This window comes from Hypomesus nipponensis, chromosome 8 (assembly GCF_054491055.1).
Source record: "Hypomesus nipponensis isolate SF chromosome 8, ASM5449105v1, whole genome shotgun sequence".
In the NCBI taxonomy this organism is placed as follows: Eukaryota; Metazoa; Chordata; class Actinopteri; order Osmeriformes; family Osmeridae; genus Hypomesus; species Hypomesus nipponensis.
This window is the reverse complement of record NC_140368.1, coordinates 4737767-4759688: the sequence shown is the minus strand read 5'-3', so window position 1 is coordinate 4759688 and position 21922 is coordinate 4737767. Positions and strand designations below refer to the sequence as shown.

The 21922-nt window shown below is 42.8% G+C and overlaps 2 protein-coding genes across 6 annotated transcripts in view; both read left to right on the top strand.

Annotated features, from left to right (window-relative positions):
* The first annotated feature begins 1002 nt into the window (after positions 1 to 1002).
* xylb (xylulokinase homolog (H. influenzae)) lies at positions 1003 to 5723 on the top strand. 4 transcript variants are annotated; one of them, XM_084703130.1, is made up of 19 exons: positions 1003 to 1198; positions 1586 to 1668; positions 1749 to 1818; positions 2013 to 2093; positions 2372 to 2458; positions 2546 to 2701; positions 2819 to 2884; positions 2973 to 3045; positions 3146 to 3264; positions 3358 to 3439; positions 3534 to 3574; positions 3708 to 3823; positions 3929 to 4044; positions 4156 to 4229; positions 4354 to 4450; positions 4586 to 4644; positions 4796 to 4883; positions 4977 to 5062; positions 5288 to 5723. In XM_084703130.1, the coding sequence occupies exons 1-19, from the start codon at positions 1145 to 1147 to the stop codon at positions 5354 to 5356; spliced, it is 1617 nt and encodes a 538-aa protein (XP_084559256.1). In that variant the 5' UTR covers positions 1003 to 1144; the 3' UTR covers positions 5357 to 5723. The 4 variants fall into 4 exon arrangements, with proteins under 4 accessions (XP_084559256.1, XP_084559255.1, XP_084559257.1 ...); XM_084703129.1 differs by having other exon boundaries at positions 1005 to 1198; positions 4968 to 5062; XM_084703131.1 differs by having other exon boundaries at positions 1007 to 1198; positions 2573 to 2701; positions 4968 to 5062.
* Positions 5724 to 6147: 424 nt separating this feature from the next.
* prkdc (protein kinase, DNA-activated, catalytic subunit) overlaps positions 6148 to 21922 on the top strand; it is a 30353-nt gene continuing 14578 nt past the window's right edge. Inside the window, exons 1-45 of one of the 2 annotated variants that reach the window (XR_014766254.1) lie at positions 6148 to 6356; positions 6949 to 7025; positions 7116 to 7220; positions 7390 to 7464; positions 7801 to 7909; positions 8254 to 8366; positions 8530 to 8629; positions 8753 to 8808; positions 9028 to 9058; positions 9185 to 9342; positions 9418 to 9564; positions 9862 to 10026; positions 10303 to 10471; positions 10658 to 10707; positions 11003 to 11134; positions 11511 to 11660; positions 11967 to 12079; positions 12266 to 12425; positions 12527 to 12613; positions 12738 to 12857; positions 13133 to 13292; positions 13473 to 13582; positions 13733 to 13823; positions 14125 to 14288; positions 14491 to 14640; positions 15089 to 15196; positions 15299 to 15525; positions 15692 to 15786; positions 15872 to 15974; positions 16120 to 16253; positions 16485 to 16715; positions 16920 to 17146; positions 17309 to 17517; positions 17681 to 17813; positions 18005 to 18163; positions 18369 to 18572; positions 18739 to 18927; positions 19026 to 19130; positions 19309 to 19476; positions 19762 to 19889; positions 20010 to 20217; positions 20520 to 20698; positions 20903 to 21071; positions 21300 to 21365; positions 21470 to 21533. Coding sequence is in view for 1 of the 2 variants with exons in the window: in XM_084702584.1 (XP_084558710.1) it covers positions 6161 to 6356; positions 6949 to 7025; positions 7116 to 7220; positions 7390 to 7464; positions 7801 to 7909; positions 8254 to 8366; positions 8530 to 8629; positions 8753 to 8808; positions 9028 to 9058; positions 9185 to 9342; positions 9418 to 9564; positions 9862 to 10026; positions 10303 to 10471; positions 10658 to 10707; positions 11003 to 11134; positions 11511 to 11660; positions 11967 to 12079; positions 12266 to 12425; positions 12527 to 12613; positions 12738 to 12857; positions 13133 to 13292; positions 13473 to 13582; positions 13733 to 13823; positions 14125 to 14288; positions 14491 to 14640; positions 15089 to 15196; positions 15299 to 15525; positions 15692 to 15786; positions 15872 to 15974; positions 16120 to 16253; positions 16485 to 16715; positions 16920 to 17146; positions 17309 to 17517; positions 17681 to 17813; positions 18005 to 18163; positions 18369 to 18572; positions 18739 to 18927; positions 19026 to 19130; positions 19309 to 19476; positions 19762 to 19889; positions 20010 to 20217; positions 20520 to 20698; positions 20903 to 21071; positions 21300 to 21365; positions 21470 to 21533 (6094 nt within the window). In the remaining variant the exon portion in view is untranslated. The remainder of the gene's footprint in view (positions 6357 to 6948; positions 7026 to 7115; positions 7221 to 7389; positions 7465 to 7800; positions 7910 to 8253; positions 8367 to 8529; positions 8630 to 8752; positions 8809 to 9027; positions 9059 to 9184; positions 9343 to 9417; positions 9565 to 9861; positions 10027 to 10302; positions 10472 to 10657; positions 10708 to 11002; positions 11135 to 11510; positions 11661 to 11966; positions 12080 to 12265; positions 12426 to 12526; positions 12614 to 12737; positions 12858 to 13132; positions 13293 to 13472; positions 13583 to 13732; positions 13824 to 14124; positions 14289 to 14490; positions 14641 to 15088; positions 15197 to 15298; positions 15526 to 15691; positions 15787 to 15871; positions 15975 to 16119; positions 16254 to 16484; positions 16716 to 16919; positions 17147 to 17308; positions 17518 to 17680; positions 17814 to 18004; positions 18164 to 18368; positions 18573 to 18738; positions 18928 to 19025; positions 19131 to 19308; positions 19477 to 19761; positions 19890 to 20009; positions 20218 to 20519; positions 20699 to 20902; positions 21072 to 21299; positions 21366 to 21469; positions 21534 to 21922) is intronic. The other variant, XM_084702584.1, reaches the window with a different exon arrangement.

Below are 21922 nucleotides of genomic sequence, written 5' to 3'. Positions count from 1 at the left end.
TACTGGTGTTGCTAGTTTGAAAGCCATATGTTGACACAGCAGGATGTTGAAGTAGAGGGTGAGTCCTGATACTAAATGTTGACAGGAGAGCAAGTGACATCACTCAGGTGTGTAGTCCATATCACAAGTGTATAAGGTGTATAACCAACCTGGGACAGGTGTTTTACAGGCTGTAAAACACCTGTTCTAGGTGGATATACCTGTAAATTACAGATGTATCACAGCCACCTGATCCTGAATGGAAGGTATGGATAGCTGTGAAGCGTTCTGACAGTTGTTATTAAAGATGCAATAAGTAACATTATAAAATACATCAAAATATGAAAAATATGCGCCCTCAATTCTTGTCTGAACTTCGGCACTTTCCTACAGATCGAGTTTGATTGACAGTGGTTCAAGAAGATAGCCAAGGAAGAATACCTAAAGAACATTGGCTGGAACAGAATTGCTAGAACATAATTGGCTGGAAAGTAAGTGCTGCAAAATCAGAAATTGACATTCAATTGTTGCTAAACAACTCTAAGGGGACATCATTACACAAATGTGTATAGGCGAGCAAACTTTTCATTACTACAAATCGTACTTATTGCACCTTTAACCCTGTAAGACCCAACCCTCTAATGTCAACATCTCCTTTAGCCCTCTAAAAAAGACATTTGCAAATATATTTTTTTTGGAACGACTACATTTACCAATGGGTCCTATTGTCTTGCCTTGCAATGCTATTGGATAAATTTGGTCTTTCAAAAAAAAAAAAAGCAATTAAAGAGTTAAAGGGGAGGTTTTAATTTTACAACAATTGGTCAGCAAGTCCTTATGAAAGTGTTATCTGATGAATCTGCCTGTTTTGTATGGAAATGTAAATCGGCAAATCCATGGGATTCCTTCATTTCCATGAATTGTTCCGCGGGTTTCCTGTTGCTGCCAAGAGACAGGCCTGTAATCTCTCTCTCTCAGACAGACTGATAGTCTCTCTCTATCTTTCTCCCTGTCTTTCTTGCGTTGTCTCTCTCCCCCTCTCTCTCTTTCTGTCAGCAGTCTATTCTGGAGACTTTTCAAGCTACGGTCTCTTTAAAACTTTAACCCATCACGTCCCGTGGGGAAATCATCGCGGATTAGTTCACTGTTTACATCGGTGTGTGCCATGGCACATAATTCGGATTCTCTGTACCTGGGATTTGACTTCAGCACTCAACAGGTAGGTGCACACTGCTGTTCACTTGCTGCGTTGATGTTGGTCAAATAGGCCACTTCACAAGCACCAAGTCGAAAATGTGCAGAGCATGCGAAAATAGTACGAGAGAAGTCTGACTAAAAAGCAGCTTTGAGTCTAGCTGTATTCATTTGCTGGGTCTACACTACGTGAATTTCAACAGTGACACTCCGTAGTACAAGGGGTGTTTTAATTAACGTTTTTTTACGGCTTCAACTTTTCCAACCAACCCCCCTCCACCCTCCCATATTCAGCACACAGCCCAAACAAACCAGATAGTTGTTGTGTGTCTTGTAAACTAAATAAACAGACATAATTTGTGTATATAGCGTGAGTTTAGGTGGCTAACCCCTATGGTGTGACTGTCTGCAGCTCAAGGTTGTGGCTATTGACGGAGGGCTGAATGTGGTGTACCAGAACAATGTGCAGTTTGACAGTGAGCTGCCTGAGTTCAGGTAATGACTAACTTGCAGCAGTTTTAAATTGATGTTGAAATATTGTTTCATAACCTCCTTTCTGCCCTTCTCCCTTCCAGGACCCAAGGAGGAGTCCATGTCCAGGCTGACAGACTGACAGTCACTTCCCCAGTCCTCATGTGGGTGAAGGTAGGGTCATGTCTTCCATAAAGTTTCCCTCCAATCTCCTGGACGCTTCATCTGTCATGACCTTTCACCTGTTACCTCAGGTCTCCTCTCCTCACAAACAGTATCTCAGACCTAAAATCGAGGTATGAGTTGATAAAATATTAACTTTGGGATATCACTTATTTACTGTGTGCCCTGCTGCTCTGCTGTCCCAGGCCCTGGACCTGCTTCTGGAGAAGATGAGAATCTTTGGATTCCACTTCTCCCGTGTGAAGGCTCTCTCTGGGAGTGGCCAGGTCAGTGTGGGTGGTACACCTGTATGTATGGCTCCTTCCCCCAGGACGGCCATTTGACATCCCTTTACATTTAGTAATTTAGCAGACGCTCTTATCCAGAGCGACTTACAGTTAGTACAGAGACATTCCCCCCGAGGCAAGTAGGGTGAAGTGCCTTGCCCAAGGACACAACGTCAATCAGCGACCTTCTGATTAATAGCCCGATTCCCTCACCGCTCAGCCATCTGACTCTTTTAATGTCCCTGTGTGTGTGTGTGTGTGCGTGTGTGGGTGTGCAGCAACATGGCAGTGTGTACTGGAGGAGAGGAGCCAGCCAGACCCTTAGACAGATGGAGCCTGGAAAGAGTCTGCATCAGCTGCTGCAGGTAGACTTCTGTCTGTTGGTCTATGTGGTGTGTGAGTGTAGAATTATGTGTGTGTGTGTGTGTGTACAGTTGTATTTGTATGTGTAGAATTATGTGTGTGTGGTGTATCTGCAGAGCAGCTTCTCAGTGGCAGACAGCCCAGTGTGGATGGACTCCAGCACCACACAGCAGTGTCAGCACTTGGAGGCAGCACTAGGGGGCGCTCAGAGGCTGGCTGATATCACTGGCTCCAGAGCCTATGAGGTAGGCATGCATGGAGACATGAGTGAGTGAGCATGTGAACATGTGAATGTATCGAGGTCGGATTGACAGTTTTGAAGAATCGTCTTGTTCACTCCTCTCTCTCTCTCTCTGTCACAGCGTTTCACAGGAAATCAGATTGCCAAGATCCACAAAACCAAGACTGACCAATACATGGACACAGAGGTAACATTGTGAGTATTGTATCTAATAAGAATGCATAAGGCCCCTCTCATTCGTCTTAAGTGTCCTCTTCCCTCCATTATAATTCCAGAGAATTTCATTGGTCAGTAGCTTTGCTGCATCGCTGTTCCTCGGAGGCTATGCTGCAATAGATTACAGTGATGGTCAGTCCAGATAACTATGATTAACCTCCTATGACATCAGATTAGATCACATTAGATCCGACTGTGTGGAGTTGGCCAGCTAACTGGGTTTTGTGTCCAGGTTCCGGTATGAACCTGATGGACATCACTTCCAGGACCTGGGCTCCTCGCTGCCTGGAGGCTGTAGCACCAGGCCTGCATGACCTGCTGGGAGATCCACAGTCTTCTACTGCTGTCCTGGTACCTGGGGCTAGGGGGTGGGTGGGAGTGGCGGGGGGGTGGGGTGTTGAAGGGTTGCTTGTTGTTGCTGAGGTGTGTGTTGTCTTTGTTCAGGGCTCGGTCTCGTCCTACTACGTGTCTCGGTACGGCTTCTCACAGGACTGCAGGGTGGTGGCCTTCACTGGAGACAACCCAGGTAGTAACCCTGTGGCCCTGCATGGTGTGGTCTTGTCTCGGCCCATGAAAGTTATAAAAGCTGTCTTGTTTCCTGTTGGCTCTGTCCTGTGCAGGATCCCTGGCTGGGATGAGACTAAAGGAAGGAGACGTTGCTGTAAGTCACATGCACCTGTCTGGTCTTAAAATTATGTGCTGCTCCCTTTGTGATAATTTTCCTTTGAGTGGCCCTCTTACCCATCTAATACATATATGTATGTATGTGTGTGTGTGTGTGTGTGTGTGTGTAGGTGAGTCTGGGCACCAGTGACACAGTGTTTCTGTGGATCACAGAACCTCATCCAACCATTGAGGGACACATCTTCTGCAACCCTATAGACTGTCGGGCCTACATGGCCTTGATATGGTACAAACACACACACACACAACACACACACAACACACACACACATACTCACTCCAAGGGGTTACTCATGGAGACTGGTGTGTGTGTGTGTCTCTCTGTTTCCAGCTTCAAGAACGGCTCCCTGACCAGAGAACGAATCAGGAACGAGTGTGCTGGAGGATCGTGGGAAGCTTTCTCCTCTTCCCTGCAGTCCTCGCCTCCGGGTAACCACGGCAACCTAGGTACCGGTGATGGCATTTTGGTGTACTGTATACTGCTCGCGTGTTTTGCCATTCAGGCTGTCTAATGTGATTGATCAGTGGTTTGACATGGGGGGTGTGGTCTGTTTTCAGGGATTTATTTGGACACCATGGAGATCACTCCATCAGCAATGGGAGTTCACAGACTGGACAAGGACGGCAATGAGGTGGTGGTGGGGGGGGGGGCGGTGACGGGAGAGGAGTTAGGAAGGAAGGATGAGAGGACAAGAGATCAAACCATATTTCATGTGTCAGTTAAGAGCCCCCCCCCTCTCTCTCTTTCCTCCGCAGGCTCCGGGGTTCCCCGCCCAGACAGAGATCAGAGCTCTCCTGGAGGGTCAGTTCCTGGCAAAGAGGCTCCATGCTGAGAGACTGGGCTACAGGATCAGTTAGTTCTGCTCTTCCTCCAATCCTTGCTCTATTCTCTCTGTCTCTCCCCCTCTCCATCTGTCTCTTCTCTCCCTGTCTACGGAGACACGTGGAGAAATGCTATGGATTTATACTACTGTCTTGTCTTTCTCAGTTCCAGGTACCAGAGTTCTGGCCACGGGAGGTGCCTCCTCCAATCAGGATATCCTGCAGGTCAGTGATGTCACTTCCTTCTACCGGGACACGTACTGTATCCTGGTGTACAACACACTCTGTATTTGTCTCCTCTCTCTCTCTCTCTCTCTCTCTCTCTCTCTCTCTCTCTCTCTCTCTCCTTATGTATGTTACTGTCCTCCCTCCTCAGGTCTTGTCAGATGTTTTCAGTGCACCAGTCTACACCATAGATGTGGCCAACTCTTCCTGTCTGGGTTCTGCATACAGGGCCCTGCATGGTGAGATCTGACCTATGCATCTATCAGGAGGCTCCTCAATTTAATGTCAACTTTAAATTGAGGAGTGTGTGTGTGTGTGTTCAGGCTTGGTAGCTGACCAGGGTGTTTCGTTCTCTGATGTGGTCCAGAAAGCTCCGGAACCCAAACTAGCTGTGACGCCCACACCTGGCTCACAAGAGGTACCGTCCCCTCTCTCTCTCTCTCTCTCTCTCTCTCTCTCTCTCTCTCTCTCTCTCTCTCTCTCTCTCTCTCTCTCTCTCTCTCTCTCTCACTCTCACTCTCACTCTCACTCTCACTCTCACTCTCACTCTCACTCTCTCACTCTCTCACTCTCTCACTCTCTCTCTCTCTCACACACACTCTCACACACACATTTAGAATTACTGGCTGTGTGTGTGTTTTAGGTGTTCCAGCTACTGTTGAAGCGCTACGCTGAGTTGGAGAAGAAGATTCTACAGGAGTCCAGCCCCTGACCCAGCTTGACAAATCGGCCCAGCTCAACGTCCTGTCTTTGTCCTGTGTGGAGATGTTGTCAAAGGAAGAACAAAACACAACAGTGTCTTTCAAGTCATTCCAACTGCCTCATTAATTGAAGGATGTTGTTAACTTGACTGTTTTATAGGTTGTATGATTAATTGATTGATGCAGCCTGTACATGAGTCTTGTCATTTCAGGTTTGTGTGTATGTTTTGTATGTTCTGCCTCTGTATGAGAGCACTGATGTTCTCACCAGTGTCCATGATCCACAATTACTAGTGTTAAGATGAACCTGGTGAACCACACACCTGTATTCTGCAGCCTGGATATCCACAAACAATAAAATGAATGTATAAAAACACATTGAGCTGCAATTCTTGTATGAAATGTTCTATATAAATAAAGTCTGATTTGAGATGCACTTCCTTTCAGTAGCCTATTGCAATAGTGATATGTGTGATATGGACGCTCATGCAAGGTCAAAGGTTACTTGCTCTATTTAGGTGTACTTTATGCACCTGCTACCCCAGAATTGTGCCTTGTGGGAGGGTTTGAAGAGATTTATAGGTGTTGCTCTTTCTTTGCCTGTTAGTGTTGATGTGTGATAAAAATATCATAGAGTGACAGAAAGAGGCAGGAAGAAAGGGAGATGTGAGAAAGAGATAAGATTGGAAAGTGAAAAGTAGAGATGGACAGATGGCATACTACATCCGGTAGCAACAGCATTGGATGCCATCTGCAGTGAAACACCGCCGAAGAAGAAGAAAACACGGAAGAAGGACAGGGACTCAGAAGTGGGCATGTTCCACAGTCTGGAGTTTGCAGTTATGTCGTCAAGCGACGACACGAACGTTGTTGGAGGAGTCCATGGGCTTCTTTTGAAGCTTTATGCTTCTCTCTCTGATAGTGACTCTAGAAATGCAGCTTTGAAATGCCATGATATTATCGGGGATTTGGGGCAGGAATGCATGTTAACACAAAGCGAGAATGAACTTGGTAAGATTTCAGCCTTACCCCGCGCGCGGGACCTAGCCTATTTGACTGTTACCTGTCTATCTTGCGTGTTAAAATAAGTAGCGTTAATGTTATAGCAGTTTGCAAGATGTATATCTTGAGTACCAGAAAATAGGCACTTGCCAAATAGGGTGACTAACATCAGTGCTTCGTGCTAACGATAGCTGGCCGATAACAACTTTAATGGTTAGCTAAATGGGACTAATCAGGCAGGACAACATATATTTTTCGGAACTTTTTCACTTCAATACAGTTTCATGTGTTAATTTACAACGATAACCCTGCCCTATCATCTGTGAACAGCGCCACGCTGCGTGTCATTCATTTGTCCAGAACGTAAACAAAGCATGAGTTGATCAACTCATGCTTTGTTTACATTCTGGACAAATGTATGACCAGTAATGCGGGACGCAAGAATCAAGTGCAAGAATCAAGTGCATCGATGCACTTGATTCTTGCGTCCCGCATTACTGGTCATACAACATCACATGGCCTCGGGCATGTTCTTCAGCTGATTACTTATTTTGGAAAGAATATCGGGTACATTACTTATGCCACGTATTTTCCTTCTAAGCTTTACAGACATCCCTGTTGCTTTCAAAAGAAGAGGGATTGCTCACTTTTCTAAAAAAATCTCTGGCATGTGACAAGGTAGGCTTTTGGATCCAGATATGCACCAATTTCATGATGGAGCATCGGTGGCCTTTGAACTTGTGTAAATACATGCATTTTGATTTGCAGCTTGTGGACACAAGGGTAGAAATCCTCAGTCTTATTGAGAAATTCTTGCAAAGGATCACAGCAAGTGTCAAGAGCTGGAACAAGACATATGCTATTGATATAAGGGTATGGTATGAAGGGTGTGATGTTGCTATTTTACAAGGGCTCTTTGGAGCTTTGTAAACCAGTCCTGTTAAATAAAATATTTACTCAGTCAACATTAAGTCAATCACTTCTTTAGAATGTGGTATTTACAAATCTAACTGTCGGTCTTTATCATTGTTTGGCCCCTCAGGATACGTGTCTGATTGTATATACAAAGGACAAATCTGCAAAATGCAGGGTTTCATCATTGGACCTCCTTATCAAGGTTAGTCTTGGTTTAAACATAGAATTTGGGACAACATCGTCTCCTTCCACCTGAGGAAGAGTAAGAGACATATTCTGCCCAAAGGTGGCCAGCACACTTCCAGCACGTTAGTTAAATAACATGGGCACAAAACAAGTTAGAATTGTCTACTGTCACAGCTGGCTCCAGGTTCTGCTAGCTTACCTCCAGTCTTTCCACTTTAGCTTAAATTACTTCCAACAGCTACTTCAAATACATTTATGCCAACTCATGATTAAGTAATTTGATACTTAAGCAGTCTTTTTTATTCTGTCATAATAATGTTTTTGCCATTAAATCCATTTACTTGGTGTGTAGGTTCTTTATTTAACAAAGGACTCCAGCATTGCACGGGATATTAAAGTTGGTGACATATTCAACAAATTCTACAGTGAGCTGTGTCAGAAGAATAAACTTCCTGATACAGGTACAGTAACTATTACAAAATGATTTTTACTCTGACTTTCCAAGTGTTCCATTTAAAGGAGAATATAAATACAATCAGTTTTTGGATATGTTTTGTGAAACTAGGCAAACATGGCTTAACTATGTGCCAACTATCATGTGCCAACTATCATGTGCCAACTATCATGTGCCAACTATCATGTGCCACCTTGAAAATAATTCAGACTGCGAGGGGGAAATTCATGGCTGGAATTTAAACGGCTTATTACCTTGTGATTAGCAATGTAGAACTACAGATCTTTCCAAACTTTTTGTTGTGTACTGACATGAATGTAACCCTAAGAACTGTTGTCTTCATTTCAACAGTTCTTGGGAAAATCTATGAGCTGCTGGGAGTTTTAGGTGAGGTTCATCCTAGTGAAATGATCAACAACTCCGAAAAACTCTACAAAGCCTTTCTAGGAGAACTGAAAGAGCAGGTACAGATACTCACAGACGTGTAAGATTAGTACATCAGAATTTAGGCCTTTAGTTATGAACAATGCCAATGATCCCGGATTGATTTGATTTTTTGAGAGAAGTCTTATTTGTCGGTGGGGAGCATTTTTGTACTGTCTTATTGAGTTTTGTTGTAAATTCCAGATGACCTCATTAACAAAGGAGCCAAAGCTGACAGTTGTAGCAGGATGTTTAAAAGGAATCACAGCTCTTCTGGTTAATTTCACCAAATCCACAGATGATGGTTTGTTATCATAATAACATGTTTTGTATGCTGCGTTTCCGGTAGGATTTTTCATCATTATAATGATGCATACCTTTTGTTTGTATAATAATACTTTCCTGTGTTTCTCACTTGCTTGTGCAGACCCTAAGACATCGAAGGAAATATTTGACTATGCCATGAGGACAATCAGTCCCCAGGTACTCTTTCAACAATCCTATGCAACAAGGTTTGAGATGCATGCAGTGCAACTCAGAAAGCCTTTAGTCGTTTTTGCATCACAAACTGTATTCTTGTTCACCAAACTGTAACAGTAATATCTTTACAGACTTCAAATTCAAATATTACTGGTTCTTTATTTTGAATGTTATTTCTGTCAATCAGCTCATCCATTTTACTTTCTTGTGTTCCTCTTGTAGATGGAAATGACGCGTTATGCTGTCACCATAGGTAAGATTCATCATCGTGTCAGGTTTTGAGCAAAGCAGCCATGTTTCTCCACTGACCCCTGAATCGGCCTCCTTGAGGTTCATGAATGTGTGTTCACTTGTTAGCCGTTTTTGTCTTTTCTCACAGCTGGGCTCAAGCTGTTTGCCAAGCATTCTAGTCAGCTAAGTAGCAGCTTCATGGAGCATTATAAAGCTTTGTTTGAAGTCATGTCCAAACTGTGTGGACACATCAACGCAGAAATTAAGAAGACCAGTTATTATGCCTTGGAATCCTTCTTGAAACAGGTAGGCATGGTTATTGTTGTTTTTTAATTGCACCCAATGTCCAGTTTGTGTGACTTCTGGATTAATTATTTTCAGGTTGCAAGCTTGGTGGCTGAGAATGTGGAACAACATAAAAACAAGCTGAAGTTCTTCATGCAGAAATTCTGTTCCATAATCAAGACAATGGATTCCTCACACAAGGAACTCTCCATCGCTATCCGAGGATATGGTTTCTTTGCTGCTGTATGTGTTTGTTTTGCCTCCTAATCCTTTTTTGACTGAACTGACAACTCTAGTTGCATGGCTACCGCCACAGTCCAGTCCAATTTAGATTAAGACCATTTCCGACACAGATTCTTAATGAACGAAAATTGCTTTCTCTAACCTGTCTCAGATAACTTATTTTAAGAATATAGCAGTCAGATGGGCTTAAAAAAATATATAATTATAACGTGTGTGTGTCCCCAAGTTTAATGTTGCGTTTTAGAAGTAGATGTACACTCGTTGGAATTGAGGTATGGTTTATTGTTGCCTTTGCAGCCGTGTAAAGTTGTTTGTCCTCAAGACGTGGACTTGATGTATGTGGAGCTGATTCAGCGGTGCAAACAGATGTACCTCACAGAGACTGACGGGGAGGATGAGAACGTTTACCAGTTGCCAAGCTTCCTGGATTCCATTGCCAGTGTTCTCATTCACCTGGAAAAGGTATTGAAACATTGTGAATGTTGTTTAGTAGCCTCGGGTGAGGTTTCATACCGATGAACCTGGAAAAATATATTTCTCTTTTCATTTTGAAGGAGTGAATTAAAAAGATTTTATTAGTCTATTGAAAGTGAAAATGTTGGACGCAGTTATCTAACAAATTGTTTGGGAACAGTAACTTGCTGTTCGTGGCCTTATTTATCTTAACTCAAATGTTCTCACAGTGTGTCCTCGCATATAAAATGTAAAGTTACTCTAATAGCACGTGTGTGTGAGCAGGTCCCAGAGGTGTACACACCTGTGTTGGAGCGCCTCCTGGTGGTTCAGATTGACAGCTTCCCTCAGTACAGCCCCAGGATGCAGCCCACATGCTGCCGTGCCGTCCTCAAGGTGTTTGTTGCCATGGCATCCAAGGGTCCCGTGCTCTGGAGTTTCATCAGTTCAGTGGGTGAGTGTCTGATTGGACGTCCACATCATGCTGTGTGAACATGTGGCTCTTGAATGTGTGTTGAATTCAATATGATTGTAATTTGTTTGTTTGAAATAGGAAAAAAAGTAGGCTGTGTTTGGGGTCTGCATAGTATATCCTTGAAAGCCTTTTTTCCAAAATGTGTAAGTTCCTTTTCTCTCTCAGTGCACCAGGGCTTGATCCGGGTCTGCTCAAAGCCAGTCCATCTTCCGGAGGTGAGCTGATGTTTTGAACTAAATCTATTGAAGTTTAAGCAGGTTTTAAAACTTTAAAGGTTTTGGTGATTTTGAACTGTATCAACTTAAAATTTGTCTCAAACTTTATGGGAAAACTTTATGGGAAAATATCAGTGCTTTATTATACCATTGTATTTATCAAATTGCATTATTACAAAGGTCAAAATGTGTTTATACTTCATGATTCCTTTAAAGAAGTAGCAGTGGGCATATTTCAATTCCTGGTCAGTCAAAGCAGTCAATGAACTTTGGATAATGAACACTTGTTTTGTAGGAGGGCAATCTTCAGACTAGGAGTAGCAACAGTTCAACATCCTCTGATGCCCAGACCGGGAGATGGAAAGTTCCCTCTTGTTCAGACTACCTTGACCTATTCAGGGGTCTGTTAGACTGCGATCGGTTGAAGGTATGTCCTGGTGCCTGTTTGGGGCCATACTTTGTTCCAACTCATCTGCTGTCATTTAACCATTAGTTCATCTAATAATGAATGATGTCTGCTTGATGTCAAATCTGTATGAATCAGGGAAACGGACCTCATTAAATAATTGAGAGCTTTTCGTGTGTCACCTCAAGCCTCACCATAGGGTTGTTCTCCTGGTTACTTTGTAGATCTTTTATTTAGTTAGTACTCCTACCTATAAATTCGAGCTATATTAGAAAAAAGGGGCTAAGGAAGTACACATTATGTTAAATTCAGGAAAATATAAAGACCGTCTTTTCCTTGTATTCTGATGTTTTTACTACATTTAATTGTTATATGATGTGATCATGTTTTGCTGTAGGACTCCGGGTTTCTAGATGGGTCGTTTGATATCCAGAACAGTGCTCTGAAGTCTTTGAGCCGCCTCCTATATGACGAGCTGGTGAAATCTATCCTGAAGATCGTTGAGAAGCTGGACCTCTCTTTGCAGAAAGTCAACATGGACGATGAGGTACAGGACATAGAACTGAAAGTGTACAAGGTGTTCTTCATTCAAGATTTAGTTTGGTAGTTATTTACATTTGCTTTTATACATTGTATGTAAATACTTGAATGTAGAAGAATCTCTCTTCTATCAATTCTATCAAGAAACATTTAAAAACTATGAACAGTTTCTTACAAACCACTGGTTTGTCATTATTAAATACTTAGTTTGAAGTAAACGAACAAACAATTATTTATAAATGTAGATTTTGTGTAGTTATTAAGTAGTGTCACCCTACATGCTTTTAAGTCTAGCTCTTTGCCTGTTTCCCAGGGTCAGGAGGATGTCAGTGGATTGGCCTTGCCCTCTTCTGACCCCTCTGCTCACCTTCTGCCTAACAAACCCAAGGACTTTACTGCCTTCATCAATCTGGTGGACTTCTGCAGGTACAACTGAACTGTTAATCAACCACATTGTGTTCCCTTGTCAGTATCCAAGCCCATAATGTTGATCATCTTTATATAGCTGATCATCTTTACATAGCTGATCATCTTGATATGGTCAGCTCTGATTGGTTCTCATACTGACTGGTCCTACCTTTCACGACTTAAGCCATGATTCTGTTATTGCAGTGAATTGCTGCTGAATAAGCACGTGGAGTATTTTGAGCAGTGGGTGTACCCATTGAGCCATGAACTCATCCTCCAGTCCATAAGATCCCCTCTTGTCAGTGGCTTTTACAAGCTTCTCTCTGTCTCCATGGTAGCGGCCAAAAAAATCCAGTATTTCCAGGTAAGAACGTTTTTGAGTCATATTGCCTTGAATCTCTGGCCTTGTTTTGTCTACCAGAAACTGATCTTCACTGGTCTGCTGTATTTACCTTATTCTTATAGGGAGTTGGTCCCAAAAGATTGAAGTCTGCCGAGATAGACCCTTTGAAATGTGCCAGTTTTGCCCTTTTCTCAAAGTTTGGAAAAGAGGTAGGATACAATTCTTTGCTTTAAAGGCAACCTTTATATTTCATTCCTTTTAGAGTGACTGTGTTGCTACATGCACCATCATATTGCACATCAAGTTTGTAACTTTATAATTGTCTCTCCTCAGGTGTCTGTAAGAATGAAACAGTACAAAGATGAGCTGCTGGCATCCAGCTTGACGTTTGTCCTTTCACTTCATTATGACATTGTTGCTCTTGACATCAAGGTGTATGTCCCTGCACTACAGGTATGTAGCTGGAGCGTGTTATGTAGCCTAAATTAGGTTCTTTGTCACCAAATTATTGAAGATTGAGTAAGCCATAGCTTACAACAGGTTTAATTCCTTAGGAAAGTAGATGTATAATAATATATACTTTTTATGTTATTTACAAAACCTTTCAGAATCATTTTCAAATTATGATGGGGTATTGGGTATACATTAACAGCTATTGTGAACAAATTTAGGGGACCTAAACATTGTACTGTAAGTAATGCTAACGTAATCCATGTTTGACCTTGTAGGTAGCTCTGAAGCTTGGCCTGAGCCACACCCCTCTTGCAGATGCAGCCCTGGACGCCTTGGAGGTGTGGTCCAGACGCATCCCAGCAGAGACCATGCAGCCCTTCTACAAGGACATTCTGCCCCACCTGGATGGATACCTGAAGACCGCTGACACAAATGGTCCTTTTACATGATCTTATTGTCATATCTGTACTTTAGCAATAATCCTATTAAGAAGTTAGTAATCATTTAATTTCAATCTGCAAAAATGACTTGACACAGCTTTGTATCAGGTAAAGGAGGAAGTATTTAAACAGTGTAAACTATTAGACTAAATAAAAAATATTTTTGTCATCGTAGATAATGATGAACAAGGCTTGGAGAGGATGTCTCTCTCTGGAACTGGAAAAGAAAAAGGCTATGGAATCATGATGAAGAGGCTGCTGAAGATGTCCAAGAATTTTACCATGGTAACGCTGCTCCCAATCTTACCATGGTAACGCTGCTCCCAAAATCGTTTGAAGCAGTTACTGGTGTGTGTGTTGGTGTGTGCTATCTGTGTAAGGAGGAAAGTATAGAATAGAATTAGGCCTTTTGACGTGTGTGTGTGTATGTGTCAGGAGGAAGATGCTCCTCTTGCGATGGTTAGGCGCAGAGTTGTGCGTCTTCTGGGACACCTTGGAGGACAGCACAACAGGAATCTGGTCACAGGTGAGATTCATGGTTAAAGTATGAAACATGTAGTTATGTTGTATTCTATATTACATGTATTCATCTTAATGCATCTTACACATTAAACAGTCATAAAATGTGAGAAAAGTGAAGCTACAGTAGGACTTCCTTTACCACTCCTTTACCAAAGGGAAACTCATTAAACAGTCAGATGGAGCAAATCTTTTCAATTTCATACCAAAAAAGTGCTTCTGAATTAGAAGATATTGTGTGTTTTTAATAGTGTATATATTAGTTACATTTAACTTACATTTCTTTTATATAATTCATTTTTATCCAGCAACTTCAGCCGAAGAGATGATGAAGAAGTTTGTGGCCTGGGACAGCCAGCAGAGGCTAAGCTTTGCTGTGCCTTTCACTGATATGAAGCCAGTTATCTACCTCGACCCTTTCCTGCCACGCATCGCTGAACTGGCCTTGTCTACAAGTGACAGGCAAACCAAAGTATGTCAAAACACAAAGACTCTGCAATATTTGGGGTGTCACAACTCGCTATTAATAATTGGAACTATCAATTCAAATAACATGCATGTTTTTGATGTGGGGGAAAATTAACTTATTGTTCCAACAGATTTGAAACCCATCTTTTAAATGCTAAACCCTGAATCCACTGCACACTAATGCTGTTGTGTTTGCATGTGCACAGGTGGCAGCCTGTGAGCTGCTTCACAGCGTGGTGATCTACATGATAGGGAAGGGCTCTCAGATAGTGGAGGGGGAGAACTCACCGCCTATGTACCACCTACACAAGAGGATCTTCCCCGTGCTTCTCCGTCTAGCCTGTGATGTGGATCAGGTCAGTAATGAGGCCCTGGCTTAGCGGTTAGGGAATCGGGCTATTAATCACAAGGTTGCCGGTTTGATTACTGGCCGTTGAAAAAGACGTTGTGTCTTTGGGCAAGGCACTTCACCCTACTTGCCTCGGGGGAATGTCCCTGTACTTACTTTAAGGCGCTCTGGATAAGAGTGTTTGGTAAATGATTAAATGTAAATGTAATGACTATGGAGCTAGTTTGGCTTGATGAAAACTAGGGGGGAAAATCACATGTATAGAGTTTCATCATGTTGGCGCACCTACATTGGTTGTTTTAGCCAACGATTTTTGATACCTCGATATGCTACGATGCACTGCAACGGGAGACGATAAAACGTTTTCTTGGCAGCTACTTTTCTGATGACTGGTAGACTGCTGCTGCATGGATAGGTGCTTTAACGTGAACTACTCTTCCTTCTTATGTTTTCAGGTCACAAGACAGCTCTTTGAACCACTGGTGATGCAACTTATCCACTGGTTCACCAGCAACAAGAAGTTTGAAAGTCAGGACACAGTAGCTGTTTTAGAAGCCATTCTGGTAAATGTTCCTTTTTATATTTGGCTTTTGACATTTTGCAACAATTTGTCTTAAACCATCTTGTCTGTATTAGGGCACTCATATAATTATTTATTGGTTCAGGATGGACTGATTGACTCAGTAGACAGTACTCTCAGAGACTTTTCTGGTCGCTGCATTCAAGAGTTCGTCAAATGGTCCATAAAACAGACGTCACCCAAGCAGCAGGAAAAGAGTCCAACCAACATCAAGTCTGTCTTCAAACGCATCTACAGTCTCGCCTTGCATCCGAATGGTTTCAAAAGACTTGGTGCAGCCTTGGCATTCAATAACATCTACAGACAGTTCAGGTCGGGTCTTGTCGTACTGTTAACCAGGCTTCACTATCTGTAAAATGTGATCTACAGAAAATATAAAATATGTAATGTGGTGGGACATTTGTATATTAGAGACAAATCTGTTTGACATTTTAAACTATGGAGAAAGCTGGTAATAAACATTGTCTTGTCTTTACAGAGAGGAAACCTCCTTGGTGGAGCAGTTTGTCTTTGAAACCCTGGTCATATTTGTGGAAAGCATGACACTGGCCCACGCAGATGAGAAATCATTGGGTAACAAGATGGCCTCATAGTTCACACTGATGTTAAAGCTACTGCTGTTATGTGGTGTTTCATACATATTCCTCTATCTCTCCAGGGACCTTGCAGCAGTGTGGGTCTTCCATTGACCACCTGAAAAGAATTATAAAAGGCAAGGCTAACAGCCTTAACCAGCACAATACCAAGAGACGCATTCCTAGGTTAGCTCCCTTTGGATGTTTCCCATTTTCTTGCTTAATTTTTATTAAAATGGTTTGAACTATATTCCCCCAAAAATTGCAATTTTAGCAGGAGTGGTCGATTTCAGCAAGTATAATAAATGGTTTTATCTTTCCCTCCAACAAGAGGATTTCCCAAGGATGAGCAGGTGTGTCTGTGTGACGTGGTCATGTGGCTGCTGGAGCAGTGTGGGCGGCCCCAGACTGAGTGCCGTCACAAGTGCATGGAGCTCTTTTATGAATTTGTGCCGTTACTACCCGGTGAGACGTCCTCTGTGAAATGTTGTCTTGAATGTGCGTTTGCATACGTCTTTCCTGAAAGAGGACAGATGTGTTGACGTGTACAAGCGAGCTGTAGTATTCTCACTTCCCTATTTCCATTTTCCTGCTTTAGACGGGGTATTAGGCTTTATGACACCTTAGCAACAAGTCGCCTGCAGGTGCACGGAACTAAGTGTGTGTTATGTGTGTCGATGGGGTTTTAAATTTCAGGTAAGAAGTCTCCATCTCAGTGGCTGGAGGGTGTATTGATGAAGCAGGATGATGGATTTCTGGTAGCCAGGTTTGAGGGTGGGGGCCTCTTCCTTCAGCCCACACTTGGGGACCTCTCTGGCCCCTTCAGTGTGAGGGCCACTCTGCAATGGATGGATCTACTGTTGGCTGCACTGGACTGCTACAACACTTTCATTGGGTTACATATCGTCAAGCCTCATCAGATACTAGGTGAGTTCAAACTGCCAAACTACAACTTCTTGTGATTTAATGTACTGTATTTGTTTATTCACCGCATGTCATTTGTTGTTCTTATGTTGTTCTTAAGATGAACCAAGTTTGCGATGAGGCTATTTCATCATAAGATTGGATGGTATTATATGGAAATGGTATGAATGAAAAAAAAGTGTTGTGTTTAATCTTCTCTGTTCCAAGGTTCTAGTGTGAAGTCCAGCTTTCTGAAGGCTGTGGGCTGGTTCTTGTCTACGCTGGCCACACAGGGACTGGAAACAGCAGAGAGCTGTTTCACAGTTGGACAGAAAACCTCTTTTTTCAGTTTGAGTGAGACAGACCAGTACAACTACAGCAAATGCACCATTATTGTACGACTGTTTGAGTTTGCTGCAATGGTGTTGGCCAAATGTCAGCAGGACTTTTGGAAGGTACGGAAGACATGTTGAGAGTTTTTTTTTAACTTTATGTATTCATTTTGTCCTGTTTACAATGTGTCTAAGTAGGATACATTTTGAACAGGATTCTGAATTTCATCTGAAGTCCTCAGTTTTCAGATCAGACAACCACAGCTTGCTGCTTTCTGACTCTAGGTGCTGGAGAAGGACATTTTGAATTCCAGCTTCTTTGAGCTGGCAGCCTTGTGTGTGTGCCAACCTTCCTCTGTGGGTTTTAACATGGCTGACTTGGAGGTGATGAAGCGCCTGCCTGTGGTGTGCGTTTCTCTGCTGAAGGCTGTGGGTGCCACTACCTACCGCACCAACCTGGAGGACAGCATCTCTAAGAAAATATCCAACCAAAGGTATTTTATTTTCATCCTAGATTTAAGATCATGTGATTTGTTAGAGCAAAGGCAAAGGGTAATCACAACTGAAGTACTTTCTTTTTGGAGAACATGAACTGGTTTAATTTGAATTGGCTCTATATCATTTGTTGACTGTATGTTTTGTGTGTGTGTTCGCTAGTTTGGAGAAGCTGTGCAGTGTGGACCTGTATGATCCTAATTCCCACACCAGCCATGCCGAGGTGGAGATGCTGCTGTCTGCCTGTAAGCAGATCCACAAAGCTGGCTTCATAAGTTCTATTCTGCAAAGCCAGGTACTCCAACTTAAACTCTCTGCTTGTCTTGTTCTTTTGCCTCAAACAATTAATACAAAATCTGATCTGAATGTATATACGAGTGTGTTATGAGTGGAAGCAGACCACACTGAAGCCATGTCATTTCCCCTGCTTGAATTGATGTCAGCTACTGTAATGTAATCACCTTTTTGTGGTGCGGTCCAATGAAGGATCAGAGTTACGCTAAGGGCCTTGGGTCTCGACTCCTCATGGCCGTGTACAGAGGCATTGCTCCCGGAGAAGAGAAGAGGGCTCTGCCTTCCATGGACGTGAGGAGCAGGAGGTTAGCAGATGGACTCCTGCAGCTGGCCTTCTCCCTCGGTGGACAGGTTTGTACTCTGTGTAATTGGAAAAAGTATTTTAGCTGGACTGAATACATTTTTTTTTTCAAATATATATATATATATATATATATATATATATATATTTGTCACACAAAAAGCAGATTTCAAAAGCATTCTAAAGGTGTTTGTTTAATTTCAGTCTGTTTCATGTCAATCAGATGCCAAACGTTTTTTGTTTTTTTGGTTGCAGAGTGACCAGGTGGTGGACTTGTTGTTAAACACGATCATGCTGTCTGTGCCGCTGTCGGAAGGCCACAATCGCAACTTCCTCAGTTTCTCCCACGGAGAATACTTCTACAGCCTCTTTCAGATGACTGTCAACTCGGAGCTGCTGAGTAACATAGACGACACCGTGCCAAAGCTAATGAAGGCTGCCACCCACAACCCCAGCATGGTACTGGAGACACCCTCCTTTATTATTTAACTACTAACAAATTATTTGGTTGTATGCAAGTACATAATACAGGTACAAGGTATACGATATCATATACTGTATGACAACCAAATAGCATTTTGTCTATTCTCTCTCACTTGGTTTGGTGTGTGTTGGTGTCTGGCAGGTGAGTGTGCTGTTGAACGGCATGCTGGACCACAGTTTCCGGGAGCGTGTGGTGAGGAAGAACCACGGAAGCCGGCTGGTTGAGCTGGTGCTGCAGAGGTGGGACTGTCTGCACCCCTGGTGGGGCACGAGCGCCTCCACTCCCGAGAGCAAGACTGCCACTCTCGTTCTCCTCTCCAAGCTTCTGCAGGTGCAGATTCACACCACTCTGCTGTTGTGTAGTCGCTTTTCCATTTACTGTAAATGTTGTTTTAATCTCTTTTTTTTTTTTTTTGTCTCTCCTCTCAGATTGATTCATCCGTGTGTTCGAACACAGACCATAAGGCTTTTCATGTGGTCTTCACCACTTTCACCACACTCATAGTAGACATGACACTCCCTTTGAATCTCAAAGTAAGACATCTTAATCAACATACCTAAATACACAGGGGGTGAATGATAGGCGTCAGAACGTGAATATCAGCCATGCTTAGACCCAGACAACCCTCAAAGCGTTCCGCATAACTACGTGGATACAAAAAGAAATCATCTCATATTTGCCATGTCTGTCGTTTGTGTTGCCTGTCTGCAGAGTCAGGCCCTCATCATCCTCCCCTTCTTCACCACCCTGCCTGAGGAGCCCCTGGCAGGGCTGCAGAGGGCTCTGGAGGCCCTGGTGGCCTCTCACTTCCCCATGCAGTCAGATGAGTTCTCCAGGGGATCACTGCAGCGCAACAACTACATGGAATGTATTCGCAAGGTAGAGGGAAAGTCTGAAGTTTGAACAATTGATGCTAAGCTTTGGCTCTCGAAAGGTTTATTGTTTACCCAGCTTAATCAAATCAAATCAAATGTATTTGTATAGCCCTTTTTACACGCAAGCATGTCACAGAGGGCTTAATCCCTCTCTTGACCTTTTAACATATTCATATTACTCATGACTGGTAAATTCACTCCTACAAATGGAAAAAGGGAACTCCTTTGGCCATAGTTTGGTTAACTGTTTATAGACGTGAGCTTTTTTGATGGAGCGTCTTGTGTTCAGTTTCTGGATGCCTTGGAACTCTCTCAAAGTCCGCTGCTGTTGAAACTGCTGGCTGAAGTTCTGTGTCGGGACACAGTACACATCATGGAGGACCTTTTCCAAACCTGTTTCCAGAAGATAGCCAGACAGTCAGTGTGTCCCACAACTCTCACAATTCATACATGGAGCTACACAGTGTTGAATTGTGCGTTTTTTTGGTCACATGGTTGTGTTTTTACTCACTTTTACGTGTGTTCCGATGTGACCAGGTCCAACCCTGAGCGGCAGGTGCTGCTCCTCTGTGCAGTGTACAGAACCTTCGAGAAGGGGGATGTGCCAGTACCATCCATGGTGCAGGCCATGCTGGAGAGGGTCCTGCTGCCTCTGGCCTCTCACTGTGACCCAAAGGCCCTGGATGACTTCTTCGTCGCCAGCATCTCGACCATCATGGCCTCTTTACACTTGCGCTTCACTAAGGTTAGGCACTGAGCTGGTCAGGTCTCAATGTTTTGCATGGGCAGATCAGCATGGCTTGACTTAGTAACCAAGGATTATGGTTCCTGGTATTTGGCCAAATGTATGTCCACGTATGTGCATGTTTAGTGTATGATGGTGTACTGTGGCTGTGATGCACCCTCTTAAGGGTTTGGCTCTCTAGTGAAAACTAAGGAGTCTGTCCATTTGCATCTGCTAAAGGGGCACAAATATAAATGTACCTTAGAGGAACTATTATGGTATGTTTAAAGAGTCACATTTTCCCCACGTTTGTCCTTCTCCAGTCCAGTGAGGTGGTGTTTGAAGCCCAGTTGATAAAGAAGAATGGCTGCTACAAGCTAATGGAGCTGCTGTACTCGAGGCTTCCCAAAGAGCAGCTCTATTCTAAGAACTCCCAGATCAACCAGGCCTTCTGTGGCACAGGCAATACAGAGGGCAATGAGCTGTCGAAAGCACTCATCAAGTAGGTCAACTCATCAGTAGATCAGAACAGATTATGTTTGGACAAGAAGTTGAAACAGTTTACTATATTATTATTTATTTTGCAGTTTTTCAAGTCACAACTTTGCTTCAAAAATAGAGGGACATATGTCAGCAGAAATTCTACATGAGAGACTTGAGGAGACACAGTGGATAAATTGTTCAATTAAATATAAATTTCCTTCAGATCCTGCTTTGAAGCCTTCACTGAAAACATGACAGGGGAAAGCCAACTGATGGAGCAGAGGAGGCTGTACCATTGTGCTGCATATAACTGTGCCACGGCAGTCATCAGCTGCAGTTTCAATGAGACCAAATTCTACCAAGGATTCCTCTTCACAGAAAAGCCTGAGAAGGTAAATATTAAAGTCTGAATTCAATACACAATAAGACGAGTATTTGCGGAAACAATTATAGGGCTTTCATTTCAATTGGATGAATTCAATAGCAAGACTACAATGCCATAGTTCTCCCTGAATGTGAGTTTCAAAATGTGCAGACAGCATACGTAACTGTAAAAGAAGACAACTACCATCCGTTTACTCCTATTAACTTTTTAAAATATATTTTTTATTATTTTCCAGAATCAGTTTATTTTTGAGAATATCATCAATACTGAAAGGACATACAGATTCCCAATTGAAGTTGAGGTATGTTTTTTTTAAATATATATATAAAAAAAATATATATATATATATATATATTTTTTTTTTAATTGGTCACTCAGAACTAGTCCTTTCTTTGGTTTCTGTAGGTGCCTCTTGAGAGAAAGAAGAAATACATAATGGTTCGGAAGGAAGTGAGTGAAGAAAACAGAGGTAAGCTTACTGTAGATCAGACCGGCCACCTTTTGCAATTACCATTTGAAGAGATACTGTTTTTGACATGGTCTCTAAACATTGACCATGCTGTTCATTATTACCTTACTTCAAATTAATGTTGTGTATTATGGTTGGGGGGGTCAGATGGCTGAGCGGTTAGGGAGTCGGGCTATTAATCAGAAAGTTGTTGGTTTGATTCCCGGCTGTGCCAAATTATGTTGTGTCCCTGGGCAAGGCACTTCACCCTATTTGCCTCGAGGAGAATGTCCCTGTACTTACTGTAAGTCGCTCTGGATAAGAGTGTCTGCTAAATGACTAAATGTAAATGTTATAGCTCAAGCCATTAGCATTTCTATTGTTCCCCTGCTCATGCCTGGTCAGTAGCC

What these genes read in the sequence shown, in the direction of transcription:
- xylb (XM_084703129.1), top strand. Translation starts at nt 1,145, where the DNA reads ATGGCACATAATTCGGATTCTCTGTACCTGGGATTTGACTTCAGCACT. An exon ending in GCCTACATGGCCTTGATATG is followed by an intron (nt 3,824 to 3,928) that starts GTACAAACACAC and finishes CTCTGTTTCCAG; the next exon opens with CTTCAAGAACGGCTCCCTGA. An exon ending in CCACACCTGGCTCACAAGAG is followed by an intron (nt 5,063 to 5,287) that starts GTACCGTCCCCT and finishes TGTGTGTTTTAG; the next exon opens with GTGTTCCAGCTACTGTTGAA.